Below are 21,675 nucleotides of genomic sequence, written 5' to 3' on the forward strand. Positions count from 1 at the left end.
CATTAGATTTTAAACCTGGCATGATTCAACTCTTGCCTACATTTCATGGAATGGAAAACGAAAGCCCATACGTGCATATCATAGAATTCGAGGAGGTAGTAGCCACATTCTATAACCGAGCCGAAAATGTCGATGTTGTGCAATTGAAGTTCTTCCCTTTCTCCTCAAAGGACAAAGCCAAAAGCTGGTTATACTCTTTGAGACCTAGGTCTATTGGAACATGGGATGAGATGACCAAATCATTCTTTCTGAAACACTTCCCTAGCCATAAGACCAACAGTCTAAAACGACAGATTTCCACATTTTCCCAAAAAGACAATGAAACGCTCTATCAAGTCTGGTAAAGATTCAAAGATCTGTTAAATCAGTGCCCGCACCATGACTATGAGAACTGGCGTTTGGTTAGTTACTTCTATGAAGGCCTCACGAGTCATGAGCGTCAGTTTGTAGAAATGCTATGCAATGGTGAATTCCTCGAAAAAGAGCCAGACGATGCTCTGGAATATCTCAAAGAAACTGCGAAAAAGTCTCACACCTGGACTAGTCCAAGTACTACTGACAGCACCAACCGACACAAACCATCTGGGATCTATCAACTTCAAGAAGAGGATAGTGTTAAGGCCCAACTTGAAGCTTTGAAAAAGCAGTTTGAGGTCTTAATCACTTAACTTACATTCAAAAATTTCAGGATTAAACAATGTAGACAAGGGTCCGATAGTTTCATGCCGTGACTACTATTGCTACAAATTACAAATTTGAGAAAATGCCAACTCAATCTTATTAATTTCTGGAAGACTGTTACAACAATTTGTGGTTAATATGTATGTAAAGATTGAGACGTAAAGATTGGATTATTTTAGAAGCAACCAAAATCATTTTTGCTCAGAGATATATCAAGGTATTGTTGATACCATTACTCTTGGCAAAAGGAATGCATCTAATGTTGGGAAGCGAATGATCTTGCCCTCTTCATTTATTGGTGGTCCAAGAGACATGCGAAAAAGATGTATGGAAGCAATGACTTTAGTACAACGTTATGGAAAACCAGATATTTTCTTAACAATGACTTGCAATCCAAATTGGCCGAAAATTTCAAACGAACTGCTCCAACATGAAGAACCTCAAAATAGACCTGATTTGGTTACCCGAGTTTTCCATTCAAAATTAGAACAACTGAAAGACCAATTGTTTAAGAAGAAAATATTTGGTCAAGTCTCAGCGTATGTCTATGTCATAGAGCACCAAAAAAGAGGTATTCCACATGCACACTTTTTAATTATCTTGCAAAGGGATTGGAAATTATATACACCGGAATCTTTCGATGAAATTGTTTCAGCAGAAATACCAGATAAAAATACAAACATACATTTACATAATGCGGTAGTGAAGCATATGATGCATGGACCCTGTGGAGTCTTGAACCCATCCAATGTTTGCATGAAAAGAAATGGTTGTTGCAAAAGTAATTATCCAAAGAAATATGCACCAAATACAAACATAGGAAGCGATTGTTTCCGCATTTATAAGTGTTCAGATAATGGGGTAAACGTGAAAGTAAGAGGAAAGAATTTAGACAATCGTTGGGTCGTTCCATATAATCCATATCTACTTGCAACGTTTAATTGTCATGTTAATGTTGAGATTTGCTCAACAATAAAAGCAGCCAAATATCTTTACAAGTACATTTACAAAGGCCATGATCGAGTTGCTTTCAACTTGATTTCTGAAGAAAATAATCATCAAGATGATGAAATCCAAGAATTCCAATTCGCTCGATGGATCGCTCCCCCAGAAGCTATGTGGAGAATATATGGGTTTGTTATTAATGAAATGTACCCAGCAGTGTATAGGTTACATTTACATCTTGAAGATCAACAGTCAAATCACTTTCCAGGCAAAAGACTATCTAACCAACATTGTAAATCCAGATCAATCTCGAAAAACTATGTTAACAGAATTCTTTGCCATGAATCAAATAGATGCCAATGCAAGAAGACTACTATACATAGAATTTCAAGAACATTATGTATGGAACCATCAACACAAACAATGGACCCCTCGAAAAAAGAAAACAGTTATAGGTCGTGTTGTTACAGCAAATCCACTTGAAGGTGAGAGATATTATCTACGACTACTATTAACTCATGTAAAAGGATCGCTATCCTTCCAAAATATTAGGTATATTGATGGAATTGTAGTCCCAACATTTCGCGATGCAGCAACACTGCATGGTTTACTACAAAGAGACAACAACTTAGAAGAATGTTTACAAGAAGCATCGTTATTCCAAATGCCAGCCAGTTTGAGACGGTTATTTGCAGCCATATGGTTTATTGTAATCCAACCAATCCAAGATACCTTTGGGAGCGTTTTGAAAGTGTAATGTCAGTTGATTTCAAATCAGCAGACTATCCTACTTCAAATGTAAGAATCTAGGTATTAAGATCAATTGCTTTAGCAATTAACTCATTGGGGAAAGACATCAACTCCTACAATCTCACAGACAATGACATCTCATTTGATGACAAATAAATTCAATCCAGAGAAATCAATGATGAAATGGGTGTTGAAGTCCCAGAGGAAGATATCACGGCCTCAGAATGTCTAAACAGTGAACAACATGTATATGATGCAGTCCTAGAAAAAGTACTCGAGAATAAAAGCGGTTCATTTGTTATAGACGGTCCAGGCAGGACGGGAAAAACATTCTTATACACGGCAATTTTGGCAACATTACGATCAAGAAATTTAGTAGCACTTGCAACTGCTTCATCAGGTGTTGCTGCATCTATTCTTCCTGGAGGGAGAACAACACACTCGCGTTTTAAACTTCCACTTGGTACTAGCAAAATGAACACATATTATGTCAGCAAATAGAGTGGTCTTGCAAGCCTACTTCGTACAACTCGATTAATAATATGGAATGAAGCTCCAATTACACAAAAACAACATATAGAAGCATTGGACAAAATGTTACGTGACATCACTGATGTAGATGTAACATTCGGTGGAAAAGTAGTCATTTTGGGTGGAGATTTTAGACAGGTTTTACCTGTGGTTCGTAAAGGAACGAGAGAAGAACAAGTTCGTTCCAGTTTGGTTTATTCATATTTGTGGCCTTCCTTGACCAAGTTCCAATTAATTGAAAACATGCGAGCGCGATTGGATCCTGCATTCTCAGATTATGTTTTAAAAGTTGGCAATGGAATGCCACCAAACACAGTCAATGAAATGATAAAAATACCAACTTGCATGCTTATTCCTTTTGTGAATGATAAGTTTTCTTCAGATCGTTTGATTGAAGATGTTTTCCACAACATTCACGATTTTTCACAAAATATTTCCAGTATGATGAAACAAGCCATACTAACACCAAAAAATGATTTTGTGGATGAAATAAACACTTTGTTAATTCATAGATTCCTTGGCGAAGAACAACGATATTATAGTTTTGATGAAACAACAGATTCATCTAAACAATTAGTGATGGAAGATTTCTTAAATAATCCAACCCAAAATGGACTCCCTCCACATGAATTGTTACTTAAGAAAAACTGCCCAATCATGCTTCTCAGAAACATTAATCCTTCAGAAGGCCTATGCAATGGAACGCGCTTAATTTGTCGAGCTTTTGATCAAAATATCATAGATGCAGAAATTGCAGTGGGATATTACAAAGGGAAAAGAGTGTTCATTCCTAGTGTAATCCAAAAAATAGGCGTGGATGACATGGCAAATATTTAAATACACGTGGCTGACATCTGGCAGGAGTCTTGCTCGTATATCGACCAGAGAGATGTCTATGGCGCGACGCTCAATCTTTATATACGACTAGCCTGGTCGTATACTCGCTATATTTGGATAGAATCTTATGCAGTTATAACCATATCCGAAATTATCTCCCATGATTTCCTGAGCATCCGATTATTTAGGAAAGAATATCTGTAACAAATTAATGTAATCCTCCTTGAGCCTATAAATAGAGAAAGAGAGCTCAAGGAAGGGACTTTTGGCTTTCGAATTATCTGAGATTAGAGCTGTTACATTCGAGATATTGTATTGTTCTTCAGAGGTTTGTGAAACTCATTGAACCCTAGTTCTTTGATCACTCCTTTCAAAGAACCACTATAAATTCTTGTGTTCTTTATTTTTGTCATCACATTCATTTCAACGTATTTGTCCACATCAAGCATTTCTGACTCCGTGTCAGTTGACCAAAATCAAGGTCAACATTCTGGTGCTTTCATTGAGAGCTTGATGGATTACGTCCAGCGTTTTATGCGAGCAGCTGCTGGAGCAAAAACAGTGGGGGACGAAGGCAAGATGATGGTCATAACTGCAGGAGTTAAGCGCCGCACGCCCTTCTGGGTTAGCCTCAGAAAGCATGGGGTCAGGACTACCCAGGAATTTTTGGATCGAGCTTATCGATATATCAAGCTCGAGGATGCCATCGCCAATGAAGGAAAGCCCCTAGGCAAAGATAAGGGCACTGCCGAGCCCGCCGAGCCCGCCAATGGGTCCAAACCCAACGACAACGGCAAAGGCAACGGGAACGGCAACGGCAATGGCAAGAATGGGGGAAACGGCCGCACAATGAGCCTTCCACCTCTGACAATAAACGAGCCAAGGGTAATCGTTATGAACCTCGGTTCACTAACTACACTGCCCTTATTGAGTCTCGGGGAGAGGTGTATCAGGCCACGAGTTCCAGTGTGCCTTATAAGAAACCTGCCCCCATTCAAAAGGATATTTCAAGAAGAGACACTACCAAATTCTGTCATTATCATAACAACTACGGACATGATACCAATGAATGCAACCAGCTGAAAGATGAAATCGAGTTCCTTATTAGGCAAGGACACTTGAGAAGATATATACAGGCCTCGGGAAATTCCCAACGAGAAGCCCCAGGTGGCAACGAGCATGTAATGACCCAACTACTCTAGACTTTGGACCATTAACGAAAACTATACATAGACCCTAATCTTTAATAGAACTTACAAGTGAAGAAGATCATACTTTATTAAAAACTTGTAAAAACCAATGTTTAAACTTACATAAACTCAAGCAGGATATGGGATCCCATTGCTTTAAAAAGAAAACATATCTTAATTGAAATGAAAAGAGATTACATAAATAGGTGCGGAAAAATACACATAAACCATAAATAAAAGACTACATCCTCGAAATCGAACTCTCGACTCCTTGAATCCATTCATCACCGATACACATTCCCCAAGCATCCACGAATCTTACCCTCCACTATAGCTATTTCCCTGCACATATAAACAAAAAGGAATGAGCCTAATGCCCAACAAGGAAAATCTACCACATAGTTCATATACATAAATTTCATAAGAAACATAAAAACATAACATAACACTTACACATACTATAATGGCCATTATTACTTGGGGTCCCATAGACTAAACAAGTCATATGCCCATTAGATTAGTGGGGTCCTACTAGCTAAGCAGGTCATATGCCCATAATCCATTTGGGGCTTGTTAGTCATATGGGTCATATACCCAAGCCTACATACATACATAACATAACACATTTCATACCATAAAAACATAAGATAACATATAAAACATATAACATATTAATTATATCCTATTTTCCTTACCAAAATTACCGGGATAAGAGGACAGAGTTGGTGTTAACCCAAGATATGTTTCCAAGAGGGGGGGTGAATTGGAAATTTAAACTAATTTCGGAAATTTAAAACTTAATATGCCAAATTATGCAATAAATCAAATTTATCAAGTATAAGCAAATAATATGGCAATCAAATAGATATAGCAAATAGTTAAACTTGTAATGTAAAGAGTTGAAGGTTAAGAAATCGCAAACTCTCGAATTTTACAAGGTTCGGTAGAACTAAGCCACCTACGTCCTTGGTCTTCAAAGCTAAGGACCTAGCTTTGAGTTCAACTATCGAGCCAAGTTAGCGGGCTTGACTAACCCTTACAACCGGGAATTTTTCACCAAGGTATTTCCAAACCTCTTACAATAGTTTTCCACCACCAAGGACTATCAACCTCTTTTTCGGATTGTTGAAGTGCCAATCTCACTCTAACCGGGTTGTTTACAAAACCGGTGCCAACCTCACCTCAATTTCAATATGGGAATGTGTTTGATATTACAAGCAAAAATTACTCTAGAAGTATGATAATACAATGAGAAACCTAGAGTGATTAGCAAGCACACTTAGAAGAAATAAATACAAATTTTGGCTCAAGTGTGTGAATATGTGTTTGGATGAGTTAAACTTTGAAAGCTCTTTGAAATCAATGGATTTGGTTTGGTATATGTAATAAATGCTCAGCCAACAACCAATTTGAAGTAAAAGACGAGTTTATATAGAGTTTGGGAAAAAACTAGCCGTTTATAGCCGTTAGGGATTAATTTGCGAAGCTGTCTGCCGCGAACCGGAAGTCCGGATGAGGGAACCGGAATTCCGGTTGGAAGCAACCGGAATTCCGGTTGCCCATCCGGAATTCCGGATGGCAAACAGAGAGCAAAATCAGTTTTAAGCCTATTTTCCCATTTTTCAATTCTTTATAACTTTTAGCTCGTTTATCCGATTTCAAAAATTCCAATTGCGTTACGACCGTATCGGGATGTATTTTCTTAAAAGTGAATTTAGGATAATTATTTCTCATTTTAAAAAATCACCATTTTTTTAGTGCGTGAGTGAGCCAAATTCTATACTTATGACTTAAAGTATACTTGCAATCACTTTACAAGACTAAGAAATGAAGTTAAACCTTTATCTTGAGTTTCTTGAGTCTTGAAGTCCAATTCGGGTCGTTTCCGGAAAACTTGGTAAAATGACCATTTTGCCCTTGGTCATAATTTTGACTTTGAAGTGCTAATTCACTTTAGTTTTTGCTACAAAATCAACAAATCATTAGTAACAAATAATAATCAAATATTTGTTAATCATCAAAACAAGGAGACTTAAGAGTTTGGGTCAACAATCTCCCCCTTTTTGATGATATCAAATATTTGATTATTTTACAAGGGAAAGAAGATATTTTTAAATATGAATATTAGATTAGCTCCCCCTTAATGTGTGCAAGGATAAAAGAAATTTACCTTTTAGTTTTACTTTGCATGATTTTGTAAACTCCCCCTCAATATATCACTTAAGTTCAAATAACATTGTTAGTCTTAGATATTGAGGTTTTGCCAAATATTAAAAAATAATCCTATCACTTCTCCCCCTTTTGATTCATCAAAAAGGATGGCAAAGGAATTCACAAAATAAATTATAAACAAACATAGATTAAATAGTTTAAGCATTCATACATAAGGCATAAAGCCATGCAAACACATAAGTACATAGAAAAATAAAATAAAACATAAAGGAATGCAAGACTAGAAAAACATGCAAATGCCTATGATGGTGGCCCCCCAAACCACCTTATGTAGGCCCTCATCTCCTCCATTTCATTACGAACATCTTGGAAGCCTTGTGCCATGTCACTCCGCAGGTTGGTAAATTGAGTGTTCATGTCGGTGTGAAGACGAGCAAAGGCTTCCTCAAGGTTGAATTGAGATGCTTGAGGCATTGGAGCTTCTTCTTCATCGGCTTGCTCCTCGTCTTCACTTTCGCTTGCGGGTAGTCCAAAGCTCTCCTCTTCTTCACTTTCGTCGCCTACTTCAAGGCCCTCTTGCCTTCTTTGGCCTCTTTTGGGAGTGAAGACCCACTTATTGTTGATAAGAGCATACCCTAAGCTTGTGAAAGATTTAGGACCGAGCTTATCCCCTTCGGTAGGACCAACCTTCTTTTCACCCGAGATGGGAACTCCTAAGAGAGGTAGGAGGTAGCTAAGGAGAAAGCCAAATGGGAGGGACTTAACCATGTTGGGTTTATTCACATCAACAATAAATCGAAGAATAAGATGCCCTAGGTTGATTCGTGCTTTTTTGGTGAGGATAAGGTATAAAATGAATATATCGATGTTGTTGACCTCATCCTTATGACCACTTCTAGGAGCAAGATTGTTGATGATAAAAAGTTGGAGAATTTTGGCTTCTAAAGTAAGATTGTGAAACTTTGGTTTGATGAAAATGGGGCCTTCTCCACAAAGGACTCTAGAACACTCATTCATAGCAAAAAGTTCATCATTCTTAAGAGTGGTTTTTGGTTCTAGCAAGAGTCCCTCATTTGGTGCTCCTAGCAAGTTATTGAGAGATTCTACATTAAGTTCAAAGGGGACATCTCCAATAGTGCCTCTAACTCCTAGGGGTGCATGGTTAGGTTTGATGCAAGCATAGAAGGCTCTAACCAACCTAGGGTACATGGGTGTCTTAATATTGATAAATGATTTCCGCCCTAACATTTCAAAGTGATAACTGAATTTGACACAAGCTAGGCTTGGAAGGTCACAAAACTTACCTTTGATAATAGGCCTAGAGGAGAAAGCTTCATGGAACCTATTGAAGTCCTCTTGGTTGTAGAAGAGAGTGGGTTCATTTCTGCCTTTAGCCCTTTTCTCCCTGATTTGTTCAGCATTGAGAACCCTCTTGCTCTTCCTTGGGTTGGATGATGAGGCCATTGAAGGGAAAACAAGAAAAGAAAGAGAGTTTTGGAGAGAAATGGATGATGAAGTGAGGGTTTGAGGGAGTGATTTTTGAGAGGAAAGAGAGAGGAGGCTTGTATTTTAGGGTGTAGAGTCAGAATGGGGAAAAAGAGTCGTGGGTAGGGTTTTTATTTTGAACAAAATGCATTTAAAAAAGGCAAAAAAAAACTGAAGGGCTGCTGTCAGGCGCCAACCGGAATTCCGGTTGGTCTGTGCACAGCCAACCGGAATTCCGGTTGGTGCACCAGCCCAGCCCACTTTTCGAAAAAGTGCCCAAAAACTTTGTTTTTAACCCAATTGACTCCAAATTTTTTCTAACACCTAAAATATGAGAAAATGAACATGCTCAAACAAGAAAATCTGAAAAATGTTGAAAAATGACGATTTACGGTAAGTTTTAAAAAAGAATTCAAGAAAGCCAAAAACCTACCAAAAACGAAATCTGTTCAACCAAATTGAAAAATTCTTTTTCCAGAAGTTTAAGAATATTAAATATGAGGTGTGTGAAGTGACGGAATCGAAAAATATTGAAAATTGAGAATTTTGGGTAGATTTTTCGAAAAATGCCTTAAAAGGCCTTGAAAAGGAGAAATCTACCAAAAATGAGTTGTATGCATCCAAATCGAAAAATTCTTTTTGCAACACCTCAATAATGTTAAATGTGAGATGAGGGAAGTTACGGTTTTGAAAAATGATGAAAATTGAGCATTTTGGGTAGATTTTTCGAAAAATGCCTTAAAAAGGCCTTGAAAAGTAGAAGTCTACCAAAAATGAGTTTTATGCAACCAAATCGAAAAATTCTTTTTGCAATAGTTCAAATGTGTTAAATGTGAGGTGCTCAAACTGACGGATTTGAAAAATGTTGAAAATTGAGTAAGTTTGGCGAAAAACACTCATTTAGGCAAAAACTAACAAATTTTCAATACTTAGCATACCTAAAAATTGTTCAAAGAGTAATTCAAGCATAGAAACCCTATAGGCATACTAGATAGACTTATTTAGACAAGTTTAAACACATAAACACATATACTAGGCACATATGCAAAAATTCACATATTTACTCAATCAAAAATGAGTTCAAAGTTCACCAAAGATTCATATCATGACCTATAATTTGTTATCCTCAAAGACATATATCTAATAGGTCAAGTGTTATAAGATTTTGCTTATTTATGCATAGAATCATATTATAGTGAGAGTATACATGCATAAGTAAGTAAGGAGAGATATGATATTCAAGTAGCTAGTAAACCTTAAATTTCATTTATGTTGGTCATTCCTAGCTCTCTTCTAATAAAACTAAATCTCTCATCACTAAGAGGCTTGGTGAAAATATCCGCTAGTTGGAAATTGGTGCTCACAAAATCTAGCATAATGTCTCCTCTTTGGATATGGTCTCTAAGGAAGTGGTGCCTTATATCAATATGCTTGGCTCTAGAATGCAAGATTGGATTCTTAGAGAGGTTAATGGCACTAGTATTGTCACACTTTATGGGTGTACATTCAAAATCAACATCAAAATCCTTAAGAGTTTGTTTCATCCAAAGTATTTGAGCACAACAACTACCGGCGGCTATGTATTCGGCTTCGGTTGTGGATAGGGCTACCGAGTTTTGTTTCTTGCTAAACCATGACACTAAAGAGTTTCCTAGAAAGTGACATGTTCCACTAGTACTTTTCCTATCCGACTTACAACCGGCAAAGTCCGCATCCGAGTAACTAATGATTTCAAAGTTTGAGTTCTTGGGATACCAAAGTCCTAGATTCATTGTGCCTATCAAGTATCTAAAGATTCTCTTAACGGCACTTAAGTGGGATTCCTTGGGACATGATTGGTACCTAGCACATAGACCAACACTAAACAAAATATCGGGTCTACTAGCGGCTAAATATAATAATGAGCCAATCATACCTCGATACTTGGTGATGTCAACATCCTTACCACTTTCATCCTTGTCCATCTTTATGGAGGTGCTCATAGGGGTTTTCATGGACTTTGCATTGGCCAAGTCAAACTTTTGAAGTAGATCCTTGATATACTTGGATTGACTTATGAAGATTCCATTCTTTTGTTGCTTTATTTGAAGTCCAAGGAAAAAGTTGAGCTCTCCCATCATGCTCATCTCGAATTCACTATGCATACACTTTGAAAATTCTTCACAAAGAACATCATTAGTAGCACCAAAAATAATATCATCAACATAGATTTGTACTATAATAATGTCTTTTGATTTTCTTTTAATAAAAAGTGTATTATCCGCTTTTCCCATTGAAAAACCATTTGAGATAAGAAAAGTGCTTAAACGATCATACCAAGCTCTAGGAGCTTGCTTTAAACCATATAATGCTTTCTTTAATTTGTAAACATGGTTAGGGTGTTTGTGATCTTGAAAACCGGGGGGTTGAGAAACATAAACCTCTTCCATAATGTATCCATTTAAGAAAGCGCTTTTAACATCCATTTGATACAAGACAAAATTCTTGTGGCATGCAAAAGCTAATAACATTCTTATGGACTCAAGTCTTGCTACCGGGGCAAAGGTCTCCTCATAATCAATTCCTTCTTCTTGATTGTAACCTTGGGCCACTAATCTAGCCTTGTTACGCACAATGACCCCATGCTCATCTACCTTATTTCTATAGACCCATTTTGTTCCAATCACCGATTGGTGTGACGGTCTTGGAACTAACTCCCAAACATCATTTCTAATAAATTGATTTATTTCTTCTTGCATAGCTAGAAGCCAAGATTCATCGAACTCGGCCTCTTTAAAATTCTTTGGTTCAATTTGAGAAATAAAAGCAATGAAATTACATAAGTTTCTAAGGGAGCTTCTAGTTGTGACTCCTTGTGAAGGATCACCTAGAATTTGGTCTATAGGATGAGCACTTTTGAACTTCCACTCATGAGGGAGGTTAGAATCCATACCTTTGCTTTCATTTACCTTTTCCTCGGGTAGTTCCTCTTTGGGAGTTTGTGATGGAGCGTTAGATGATTCTCCAATGTCAAGCTTTTGAACCTCTTCTCCCAAACCTACAACATCATCATCTACACTTTTGCTTGTAGGAGGGTTAGACTCATCAAATGCAACATGAATAGATTCTTCAACAACATTAGTTCTTTTGTTATAAATTCTATAAGCTTTACTATGTGTTGAATAACCTATAAAAATTCCAACATCGGATTTTGCATCAAATTTTCCAAGGTTGTCCTTGGTGTTCAAAATATAGCATTTACATCCAAAAACTCTAAAATATCCAATGTTGGGTTTTCTCCCTTTCCAAAGCTCATAAGGGGTTTTATTCATGTTAGGCCTATTGAAAACACGGTTCAAAATATAACAAGAAGTATTAACGGCCTCGGCCCAAAAATATTTAGGTAATGAGATTTCATTGAGCATTGACCTAGCCATTTCTTGAATTGTTCTATTCTTCCTTTCGACAACTCCATTTTGTTGTGGAGTTCTTGGAGCCGAAAAGTTATGGTTAAAACCATGTTCATCACAAAACAATTCTAAAGCATCATTGTCAAACTCTCCACCATGATCACTCCTAATGGAGGTGATTGAATACCCTTTTTCATTTTGCACACTCTTACAAAATTTAACTAGATTTTCCAAAACATCATTTTTGAGTTTCAAAAATATAACCCATGTAAATCTAGAAAAATCATCAACAATCACAAATGCATAGTATTTACCACCTAGACTAGCAATTCTTGAAGGACCAAATAAATCAATATGAAGCAATTGCAAAGGTCTAGAGGTTGAAATCTCTTTCTTGGAATGAAAAGATGTTTTAATTTGTTTTCCAAATTGGCATGCATCACAAAGTTTATCTTTAACAAAAGGAATAGATGGCAAACCAACAACAAGATCTTTTCTAACCAACTTTGAAATAGAATCCATACTAGCATGTCCTAATCTTCTATGCCACAACCAAGAATTATCATTCATAACGGTTAAACATTATCCTTCCTTTCTCCAACAAAAATAACTTCATTGGTTGAAGCATTTTCAATGGAGCATTTTGAGGATTCAAAAACAACACGAAAATCTTTATCACATAGTTGACTAATACTAAGTAAATTATGTTTAAGGTTATCAACAAGAAGCACATTTTTAATACATGGAGAGTATATGTTACCGATATCACCAATGCCCAAGATTTTTCCTTTTGAATTGTCTCCAAAAGTGACAAAGCCACTTTCCTTGCTCTTAAAACTCGAAAATCTTGATGGGTCACCGGTCATATGCTTGGAACAACCACTATCCAAGAACCACAAGCTTTTGCTCTTCCTTGTTGATTCCTACAAAAATAAAATCATTTGTTGGCCTTTGGTACCCAAACAACTTTGGGTCCTTTCTTGTTAGTTTTGGAACCCTTTGGTACCCATTTGGTCTTGCCTAGATATGCATATCTCTTTACATGACAATATGAAATAGTATGACCATCTTGGTTACAATATGTGCATGTAAAGTGTGGTAGGCTAGTTGGTTTTACAAAGAAGTTTCTCAAAAATTTTTGTTTCCTACTAGGATCATATCCAATACCACTTTTTCCAAAACCACAAGATTGACTCCCTAGCATAAGTTCATAGCCTTCTTTACCTTTTGTAAAAGTATATATGTCATTCTTAAGGCTTTTTATGTTATCATGCAATTTTCCAATTTCTTTCTTATAAGAGGAGCAAGTAGTACATTGAGATTTAGTTAAGAGTTCTTTTTCATTTAATTTCAAAATCTCAATTTCTTTTAATAGCATGTTGGTCTTTTCTCTAAGAGTTTGGTTTTTAACAAGCAATTTTCCAAAATCATTAAATAGATCCTTAAATGAACTAGACAACTCATCATATGGTATTTCTAAGTTATCATCATCATTTTCACTATCATAATCACTTTGGCTAGAAATGCTTACCCCATCATCAAGAGCCATCATGCACATGTTAGCTACTTCATTCTTCTCCTCATTGTCGGAGTCCTCCTCATCACTATTTAGCCAATCCGCCAACATTGCCCTTCCTTTGTATTTATTTTTCTTTCTCATTGGGCAATCCATCTTCATGTGACCGGGCTTCTTGCATTCGAAGCAAATTGGTGGATCATCTTTGCTCCTTCTTTCTTTTTCTTTTGAATCACTTCCTCTTTGTGGCTTCTTCCCAAAGTTCTTCTTGAATTTCATGAACTTTTTGTACTTCTTTGTGAAGAGTGCCAAGTCCTCCATGTCGCTACACATGCTATCCTCATCGTCCTCACTAATGGCACGGGAGGAGGAAGACTTGAATGCAATAGTCTTCTTTTTCTTCTCAACTTCCTCTTCATCTTGTGCACTCATGAAAATTTCATGGTTCATGAGTGAGCCAATTAGTTCTTCCAAAGGAAGTGTTGAGAGATCCTTGGCTTCTTGAATGGCAATCACTTTGCCTTGATAGGCTTTGGTGAGACTTCTCAAAATCTTGGTCACCATCTCCTTTTGTGAAAGTACCTTGCCAAGAGAATTCAAACCATTAGTGATAGTAGTGAAACGAGTATACATGTTAGCAATAGTTTCATCCGCTTTCATCTTAAAGTTCTCATATTGAGTAGAATAAATTTGAATTTTAGTTTCCTTCATAGCATTTGTTCCTTGATGAGTGACTTCAAGCATTTTCCACATATCATAAGCGGTAGAGGCTTGTTCAATATTTTTGAACACATCTCTATCCAATCCACATATAAGTGCATATTTAGCTTTAGCATTCTTAGAAAGCATTTTCTTATCTTCTTCGTCATATGCCTCATATGTCTTAATAACTTCTTTATCATTAATGACATGTTTAGGAATGTAAGGACCATTAGACACTATATGCCACAAATCATAATCGATAGATTGAAGATATGTTTCCATCCTAATTTTCCAATAGGGAAAGTCTACTCCATTAAAGAATGGTGCTCTAGTTGTGCTTAGACCTTCTAACATGTTATTTTGTGAATTACTTGGAAACGCCATGCTCTAGATTGTAAAATCTAATCAATTAAATGAGCCCTAGCTCTGATACCAATTGTTAACCCAAGATATGTTTCCAAGAGGGGGGGTGAATTGGAAATTTAAACTAATTTCGGAAATTTAAAACTTAATATGCCAAATTATGCAATAAATCAAATTTATCAAGTATAAGCAAATAATATGGCAATCAAATAGATATAGCAAATAGTTAAACTTGTAATGTAAAGAGTTGAAGGTTAAGAAATCGCAAACTCTCGAATTTTACAAGGTTCGGTAGAACTAAGCCACCTACGTCCTTGGTCTTCAAAGCTAAGGACCTAGCTTTGAGTTCAACTATCGAGCCAAGTTAGCGGGCTTGACTAACCCTTACAACCGGGAATTTTTCACCAAGGTATTTCCAAACCTCTTACAATAGTTTTCCACCACCAAGGACTATCAACCTCTTTTTCGGATTGTTGAAGTGCCAATCTCACTCTAACCGGGTTGTTTACAAAACCGGTGCCAACCTCACCTCAATTTCAATATGGGAATGTGTTTGATATTACAAGCAAAAATTACTCTAGAAGTATGATAATACAATGAGAAACCTAGAGTGATTAGCAAGCACACTTAGAAGAAATAAATACAAATTTTGGCTCAAGTGTGTGAATATGTGTTTGGATGAGTTAAACTTTGAAAGCTCTTTGAAATCAATGGATTTGGTTTGGTATATGTAATAAATGCTCAGCCAACAACCAATTTGAAGTAAAAGACGAGTTTATATAGAGTTTGGGAAAAAACTAGCCGTTTATAGCCGTTAGGGATTAATTTGCGAAGCTGTCTGCCGCGAACCGGAAGTCCGGATGAGGGAACCGGAATTCCGGTTGGAAGCAACCGGAATTCCGGTTGCCCATCCGGAATTCCGGATGGCAAACAGAGAGCAAAATCAGTTTTAAGCCTATTTTCCCATTTTTCAATTCTTTATAACTTTTAGCTCGTTTATCCGATTTCAAAAATTCCAATTGCGTTACGACCGTATCGGGATGTATTTTCTTAAAAGTGAATTTAGGATAATTATTTCTCATTTTAAAAAATCACCATTTTTTTAGTGCGTGAGTGAGCCAAATTCTATACTTATGACTTAAAGTATACTTGCAATCACTTTACAAGACTAAGAAATGAAGTTAAACCTTTATCTTGAGTTTCTTGAGTCTTGAAGTCCAATTCGGGTCGTTTCCGGAAAACTTGGTAAAATGACCATTTTGCCCTTGGTCATAATTTTGACTTTGAAGTGCTAATTCACTTTAGTTTTTGCTACAAAATCAACAAATCATTAGTAACAAATAATAATCAAATATTTGTTAATCATCAAAACAAGGAGACTTAAGAGTTTGGGTCAACAGTTGGGACTTTGGAACACTCCTAAGAACCATTTGAAAAAGAGTGAGTATAGTGAAGAAGAGAAATGAAAGGAATGGAAGGACTAAACCATTGAGAAAATACTTACCAATAACTTATGTGCAAGTTCTTAGATTTCCTAACCAAAATAAAGATTAAGGTTAGAAGGCTGAGTAGAAGACTATGAGAACTTAAAATAAAATAATACCAATGAACTAAGGTGTGGAAATACCTTGAAGACTTGTAAGACCAATCTAAACCTCGAACCGAAATACTATACAACCTTACTTCCCAAGTGTTTGATAAGCTTATAATGATCAAGCTTATGATTCCCAACCCAAGTGTTTACACTCTCACACTCACCTAGCAACTTGCAGCCTCTGAACTTAGAGCAAAAGATGAATAATGGCTGGGTAATAGGTCCTATTTATAGAGTTTAGGAATGAAAGGATCTTAATTTAACTTGAATAAAAATAATGGCTTTTTAAGTGAAAATAATTTGAATTATCGTTCAGCAGAGGCTGAAGACTCGTTCAAAAAGATGCTGGACTTATCAAGAGGTTGAAGGGTTGAATGGAAAATGATTTCAAAAACATTCAAAATATGCTGAAGGAGGCGATATATTGCCCCCTATAGGCGATATATCGCCTGGACCATTATGCCCGAGGCAAACGTGCATCGTTTCATGTTTTCCGTATCTACGTGCTGCGATATATCGGCATACGCTGATTATTTAAACACGAAATTACACATTTTTAGCTTAATTCAAATTGAGTAAACATCCTTGACTAAGCCCTCAAACGTATTCAAAGCTGCTGACTGACCTTAGAGCATTCAAATTTTACCCTTATTATATTTAATCCTCTAAATACTTAATCCTTAATCACCCATACATAACATGTGCTTAAAATCCTATTGGTTCCTATCTAAACCTTATAGTATAATAAATATTATCCTCAATATCAGTCATATTAATCAAACCTTAGGTTAAAATTAATATTCTTAAACTATAGGTTAAACTTAGAAAATCTACAAGTACTACTATGAGTGTCCAAATAAATCCCGGTCTGAACCAAAAATCCACAGTCATAAAGATAATACTATAATTACTATAATACTACTATCTAACTAGCTAAGTAAAGTTCTTGGACTCTACAATTCTCCCCTACTAAAAAGAATTTCGTCCTCGAAATTTACTTACCAAATAATTCCGGACACCGGCCTTGCATGTCCTCCTCCAACTCCCACGTTGCCTCTCATTCAGAACTATTACTCCATAGGACTTTGAATATAGGAAAGCTCTTGGACCGTAACTGCTTCATCCCCCTATCTAGGATGTTAACCGGTCGTTCCTCGTAACTTAAGTCTTTCTGGAGTGCTATTGTATCGTACTTGAGGACGTGAGATGGGTCTGACACATATTTGTGTAATATCGAGATGTGGAACACGTTGTGATTATCGGCTAGTGCTGGTGGTAGGGCTAGTCTATACGCAACTGGTCCCACTTTGTCCAATATCTCAAAAGGACCTATGAATCAGGGACTAAGCTTGCCTTTCTTCCCAAACCGCTTGACACCTTTCATAGGAGATATCTTCAGGAAGACTTGATCTCCAACTTCGAATTCCACATCGCGTCGCTTGGCATCTTCATAGCTTTTCTGACGGCTTTGAGCAGCAAGCATACGCTGTCTAATAAGCGTTACTGCTTCTTGAGCTTGTCTAACAGCTTCGGGGCCTAGAAGCTGCCTTTCTCCTACCTCGTCCCAGTGCAACGGTGATCGACACCTTCTTCCATAAAGAAACTCATAAGGTGCCATCCCGATCGTTGACTTATAGCTATTGTTGTATGAGAACTCGATCAGCGGCAAGTACTTATTCCATGATCCTCCGAAATCAAGTACACACGCGCGTAGCATATCCTCTAAAATCTGAATCGTACACTCGGACTGCCCATCTGTCTGAGGATGAAAAGTTGTACTAAGACTTAACTTAGTACCCATAGCTTGCTATAAACTTCCCCAAAATCTTGATGTAAATACCGACCCTCTATATGATACTATCGTCTTGGGGATTCCATGCAACCGTACTATCTCTTGGATGTAGATGTCTGCATATTGGTCTGCCGTGTATGAAGTTTTAACAGGCAGGAAATGAGCCGACTTGGTTAGTCTATCTATTACTATCCAAGCGGAATCATGCTGCTTATTCGTCCTTGGCAAACCCGTCACGAAGTCCATAGTTATATCGTCCCACTTCCATTCTGGTACGCTAAGCGGTTGCAATAAACCTGCAGGCCGCTGATGCTCGGCTTTCACTTGCTGGCATACAAGACATTTGGACACGAATTCTACTATGTTCTTTTTCATCCCTGGCCACCAATATACTGCCTTAACATCATGAGTCATTTTGGTAGACCCTGGATGAACTGAGTACGGGTTGTTGTGCGCTTCTTCTAGAATCGTCTTCTTAATACTTTGATCACTTGGCACGCATACCCGATCCTTATATCTCAATAATCCATGGGTAGTTATTGAGAAATCTGTAGTCTTTCCTTCTCTGACTGCATCCATGTGTGCTGCTAGTGTGTCGTCATGTCCCTGACCAATTCGTATATCCTCTAACAAAGGCGAAGAAGGGAACGTCAAAGAGCACTCCCCCAGATAAGTTGCAGATGGCTATCGATACACAAGCCCATTCCAATGATGGAGTCACCAAATAGGGTGTTGCCCAAAGTGAGGATAGGGGTTTAGATCCCCGCTTTGGGGATTTTGAGGGGACCCGTCGAGGACCTGGAAGAGGTCCAACTTGACGAAGAAGACCCGACCAGAGTTGTAAAGGTCGGGAAGAATTTAGAAGCAACCACGAAGCATGCACTGGTGGAATTTCTAAGAAAAAACCAGGAAGTTTTTGCCTGGTCACACAAAGACATGGCTGGGATAGATCCTGCAGTTATCAGCCATGTCCTAAACATTGACAAGAGTTTTCCACCCGTGCAACAGAAAAGAGGGCTACTCGATAGGGATAGATCGAAAGCCTTAAAAGAAGAAGTTGCAAGATTAAAGGAGAATGGGTTCATTAGGGTGGTGTTTAATCCATCGTGGGTCTCTAATCCAGTACTGGTTCCCAAGCCTAATGACAAATGGCGAACCTGTGTGGATTTCATAGACCTCAATAAAGCCTGCCCAAAGGATCGCTTCCCACTCCAAAGGATCGACCAGCTGGTCGATGCAACTGTAGGACATGAGATCCTCTCCTTCATGGAAGCATACTCAGGGTACAATCAGATTAGTACGCATCCCCCTGATGAGGATCACACCAGCTTTCAGACTGATACGGGATTATACTGTTATAAAGTAATGCCCTTCAGACTGAAAAACGTAGGTGCGACTTACCAGCGATTGGTTAACCACATGTTTAAGGAGTTGATAGGAGTAAATATGGAGGTGTATGTGGACGACATGCTGGTAAAGTTGAAAAAAGCAGAAGGACATGTGAAGGATTTACAAGAATGTTTCGATGTGTTGAACAAGTACCAAATGAAATTAAATCCTCTCAAATGTTCCTTCGGAGTCGGATCAGGGAAATTTTTGGGGTTCATTGTTAATTCAAGAGGAATCGAGGCCAACCCCGACAAGATAAGAGCCCTGATCGATATGAAATCGCCAGAGAAGATCAAGGATGTGCAAAGTTTAACTGGAAGAATTGCCGCGCTAAGTAGATTCATTTCCAAGTCGACGGACAAATGCGTCCCTTTCTTTAATCTACTTAGAGGCAACAAGAAATTCGAATGGACAGGAGATTGTGAGCAGGCTTTCCAAGCCCTAAAAGCCCATATGGCACAACCTCCTATTTTATCAAAGCCTATCGAAGGAGAAACTTTGTTCATCTACCTGGCGATCACCAAAGTTGCTGCTAGTGCGGTACTAGTACGAGAAGAAGAAGGCGTACAAAAGGCGGTTTACTTTGTAAGCAAGAGGCTAATCGGAGCAGAGTTGAGATATCCTCCCATCGAGAGATTAGCCTATTGTGTAATTTTGGCCTCAAGGAAACTACGTCCTTACTTCCAGGCCCATCCCATCACAGTCTTAACTGACCAGCCCCTTCGACAAGTTCTGCAAAAACCAGAGGCGGCTGGGCGTTTATTAAAATGGGCAGTCGAACTAGAGCAGTTCGATATTACATATTCACTGCGAGCAGCAGTAAAAGGACAAGTCTTGGCTGATCTTATTGTAGAGTTCACTGAGCTCCCAAACAATGAGCAGTGCGAAAAGTCTAGTGCGCCTGAGCCCCAAGATGGAGCTCCTTCGTGGAAGTTATTCACGGATGGGTCGTCCAACGAATCTCACGCAGGAGCGGGAGTGATATTGATAACGCCAGAAGGGCATCGATTTCACTGCGCTATTAGGTTCGACTTCACTGCGTCAAATAATGAAGCCGAATATGAAGCACTCCTCGCTGGGTTAAGATTGGCAAAAGACATGAGTATAAAGGTGTTGGATATTTACAGTGATTCACAGCTGGTTGTGAATCAAGTCTTGGGGGAATATCAAGCACGAGGCCTCAAAATGGTGCCCTACTTGAACAAAACTAGAGATCAGTTGGCTCAGTTTGAGAAGTATACTCTCCAGCAAATACCTCGGGATCAGAATTCGAACGCAGATGCCTTAGCCAAACTCGCGAGCGCGAAAGACGCTGACACTTTGAATATTTTGCCAATAGAAAGATTATGCGAGCCGAGCATACGAGCAGATGAAACTAATATGGAAATCCGGATGGAAGATACATGGATGGCACCATACTTAGAATATCTCACAAATGGTGTACTACCAGCAGATAGAAACAAAGCCAGAACCCTCCAAAGGCAGGCTGCTAGGTACATACTGATCGATGGTGTTCTTTACCGAAGAGGATATTCCATGCCACTGCTCAGATGTATTACACCGGAAAAGGCTAAAGAGCTGATGAAGGAAGTGCATGAAGGCTTCTGTGGGGATCACGCTGGGGGGGCAAAGTTTGGCAAAAGACATTCTGAGGCAAGGTTACTTCTAGCCGACTATGAACGAAGACTCAATGGAGTTTGTGCGAAGATGCGATAAGTGTCAGAGATTTTCCAAAATCCCACGCGCAACTCCCAACGAGTTAAAACAGATGCAGAGTCCTTGGCCTTTCGCAGTATGGGGTATAGATTTGATTGGATCCCTGCCAACGGGAAAAGGCGGAGTGAAGTATACAGTCGTAGCAGATGACTACTTCACCAAATGGGCCGAAGCTGAGCCGCTCGCTACCATAACGACCAAGAAAGTTCTTGACTTTGTCATCAAGAACATTGTTTGCCGATATGGTTTGGCTCGAAAAATTGTCTCAGACAATGGCACCCAATTTGACAGTGACTTATTCACAGACTTCTGCGAAAGACATGGAATCGTCAAAAGCTTTTCTTCAGTCACACATCCACAAGAAAATGGGCAAGTTGAAGCAGTGAATAAAACGCTTAAGGACACCTTGAAGAAAAGGCTCGAAGATGCTAAAGGAGCATGGCCAGAACAATTGCCCGAAGTCCTCTGGTCGTATAAAACTTCTCACCAAACAGCAACAGGTCATACCCCATTTTCCTTAGCATACGGGTATGAAGCTATGTTGCCCGTCGAGTTAGATCTGCCCTCCCATCGACGAATTACATACGACTAGGACCAGAATAGCCAACTGATGATGGAGTCCT

General features: G+C 38.3%; 2 protein-coding genes, 1 non-coding gene and 1 pseudogene across 3 annotated transcripts; 2 read left to right on the top strand and 2 right to left on the bottom strand.

Annotated features, from left to right (window-relative positions):
* Window positions 1-278: 278 nt before the first annotated feature.
* LOC133807881 (small nucleolar RNA R71) lies at window positions 279-384 on the bottom strand. The gene has a single exon (XR_009879767.1). It is a non-coding gene; the product is annotated as a small nucleolar RNA R71 (small nucleolar RNA).
* A 570-nt stretch (window positions 385-954) lies between these two features.
* Window positions 955-2,877, top strand: LOC133806740 (uncharacterized). The gene is made up of 4 exons (XM_062244830.1): window positions 955-1,894; window positions 1,980-2,111; window positions 2,199-2,379; window positions 2,544-2,877. The coding sequence occupies exons 1-4, from the start codon at window positions 955-957 to the stop codon at window positions 2,875-2,877; spliced, it is 1,587 nt and encodes a 528-aa protein (XP_062100814.1).
* Window positions 2,878-2,970: 93 nt separating this feature from the next.
* LOC133806741 (uncharacterized) lies at window positions 2,971-3,744 on the top strand. Its single transcript, XM_062244831.1, has one exon. It carries the CDS (start codon window positions 2,971-2,973, stop codon window positions 3,742-3,744), a length of 774 nt encoding a protein of 257 aa, XP_062100815.1.
* Window positions 3,745-9,461: 5,717 nt separating this feature from the next.
* On the bottom strand, window positions 9,462-14,669 carry LOC133806742 (uncharacterized; annotated as a pseudogene).
* Between the last annotated feature and the right edge of the window lie 7,006 nt (window positions 14,670-21,675).

Source organism: Humulus lupulus, chromosome X (assembly GCF_963169125.1).
Source record: "Humulus lupulus chromosome X, drHumLupu1.1, whole genome shotgun sequence".
In the NCBI taxonomy this organism is placed as follows: domain Eukaryota; kingdom Viridiplantae; phylum Streptophyta; class Magnoliopsida; order Rosales; family Cannabaceae; genus Humulus; species Humulus lupulus.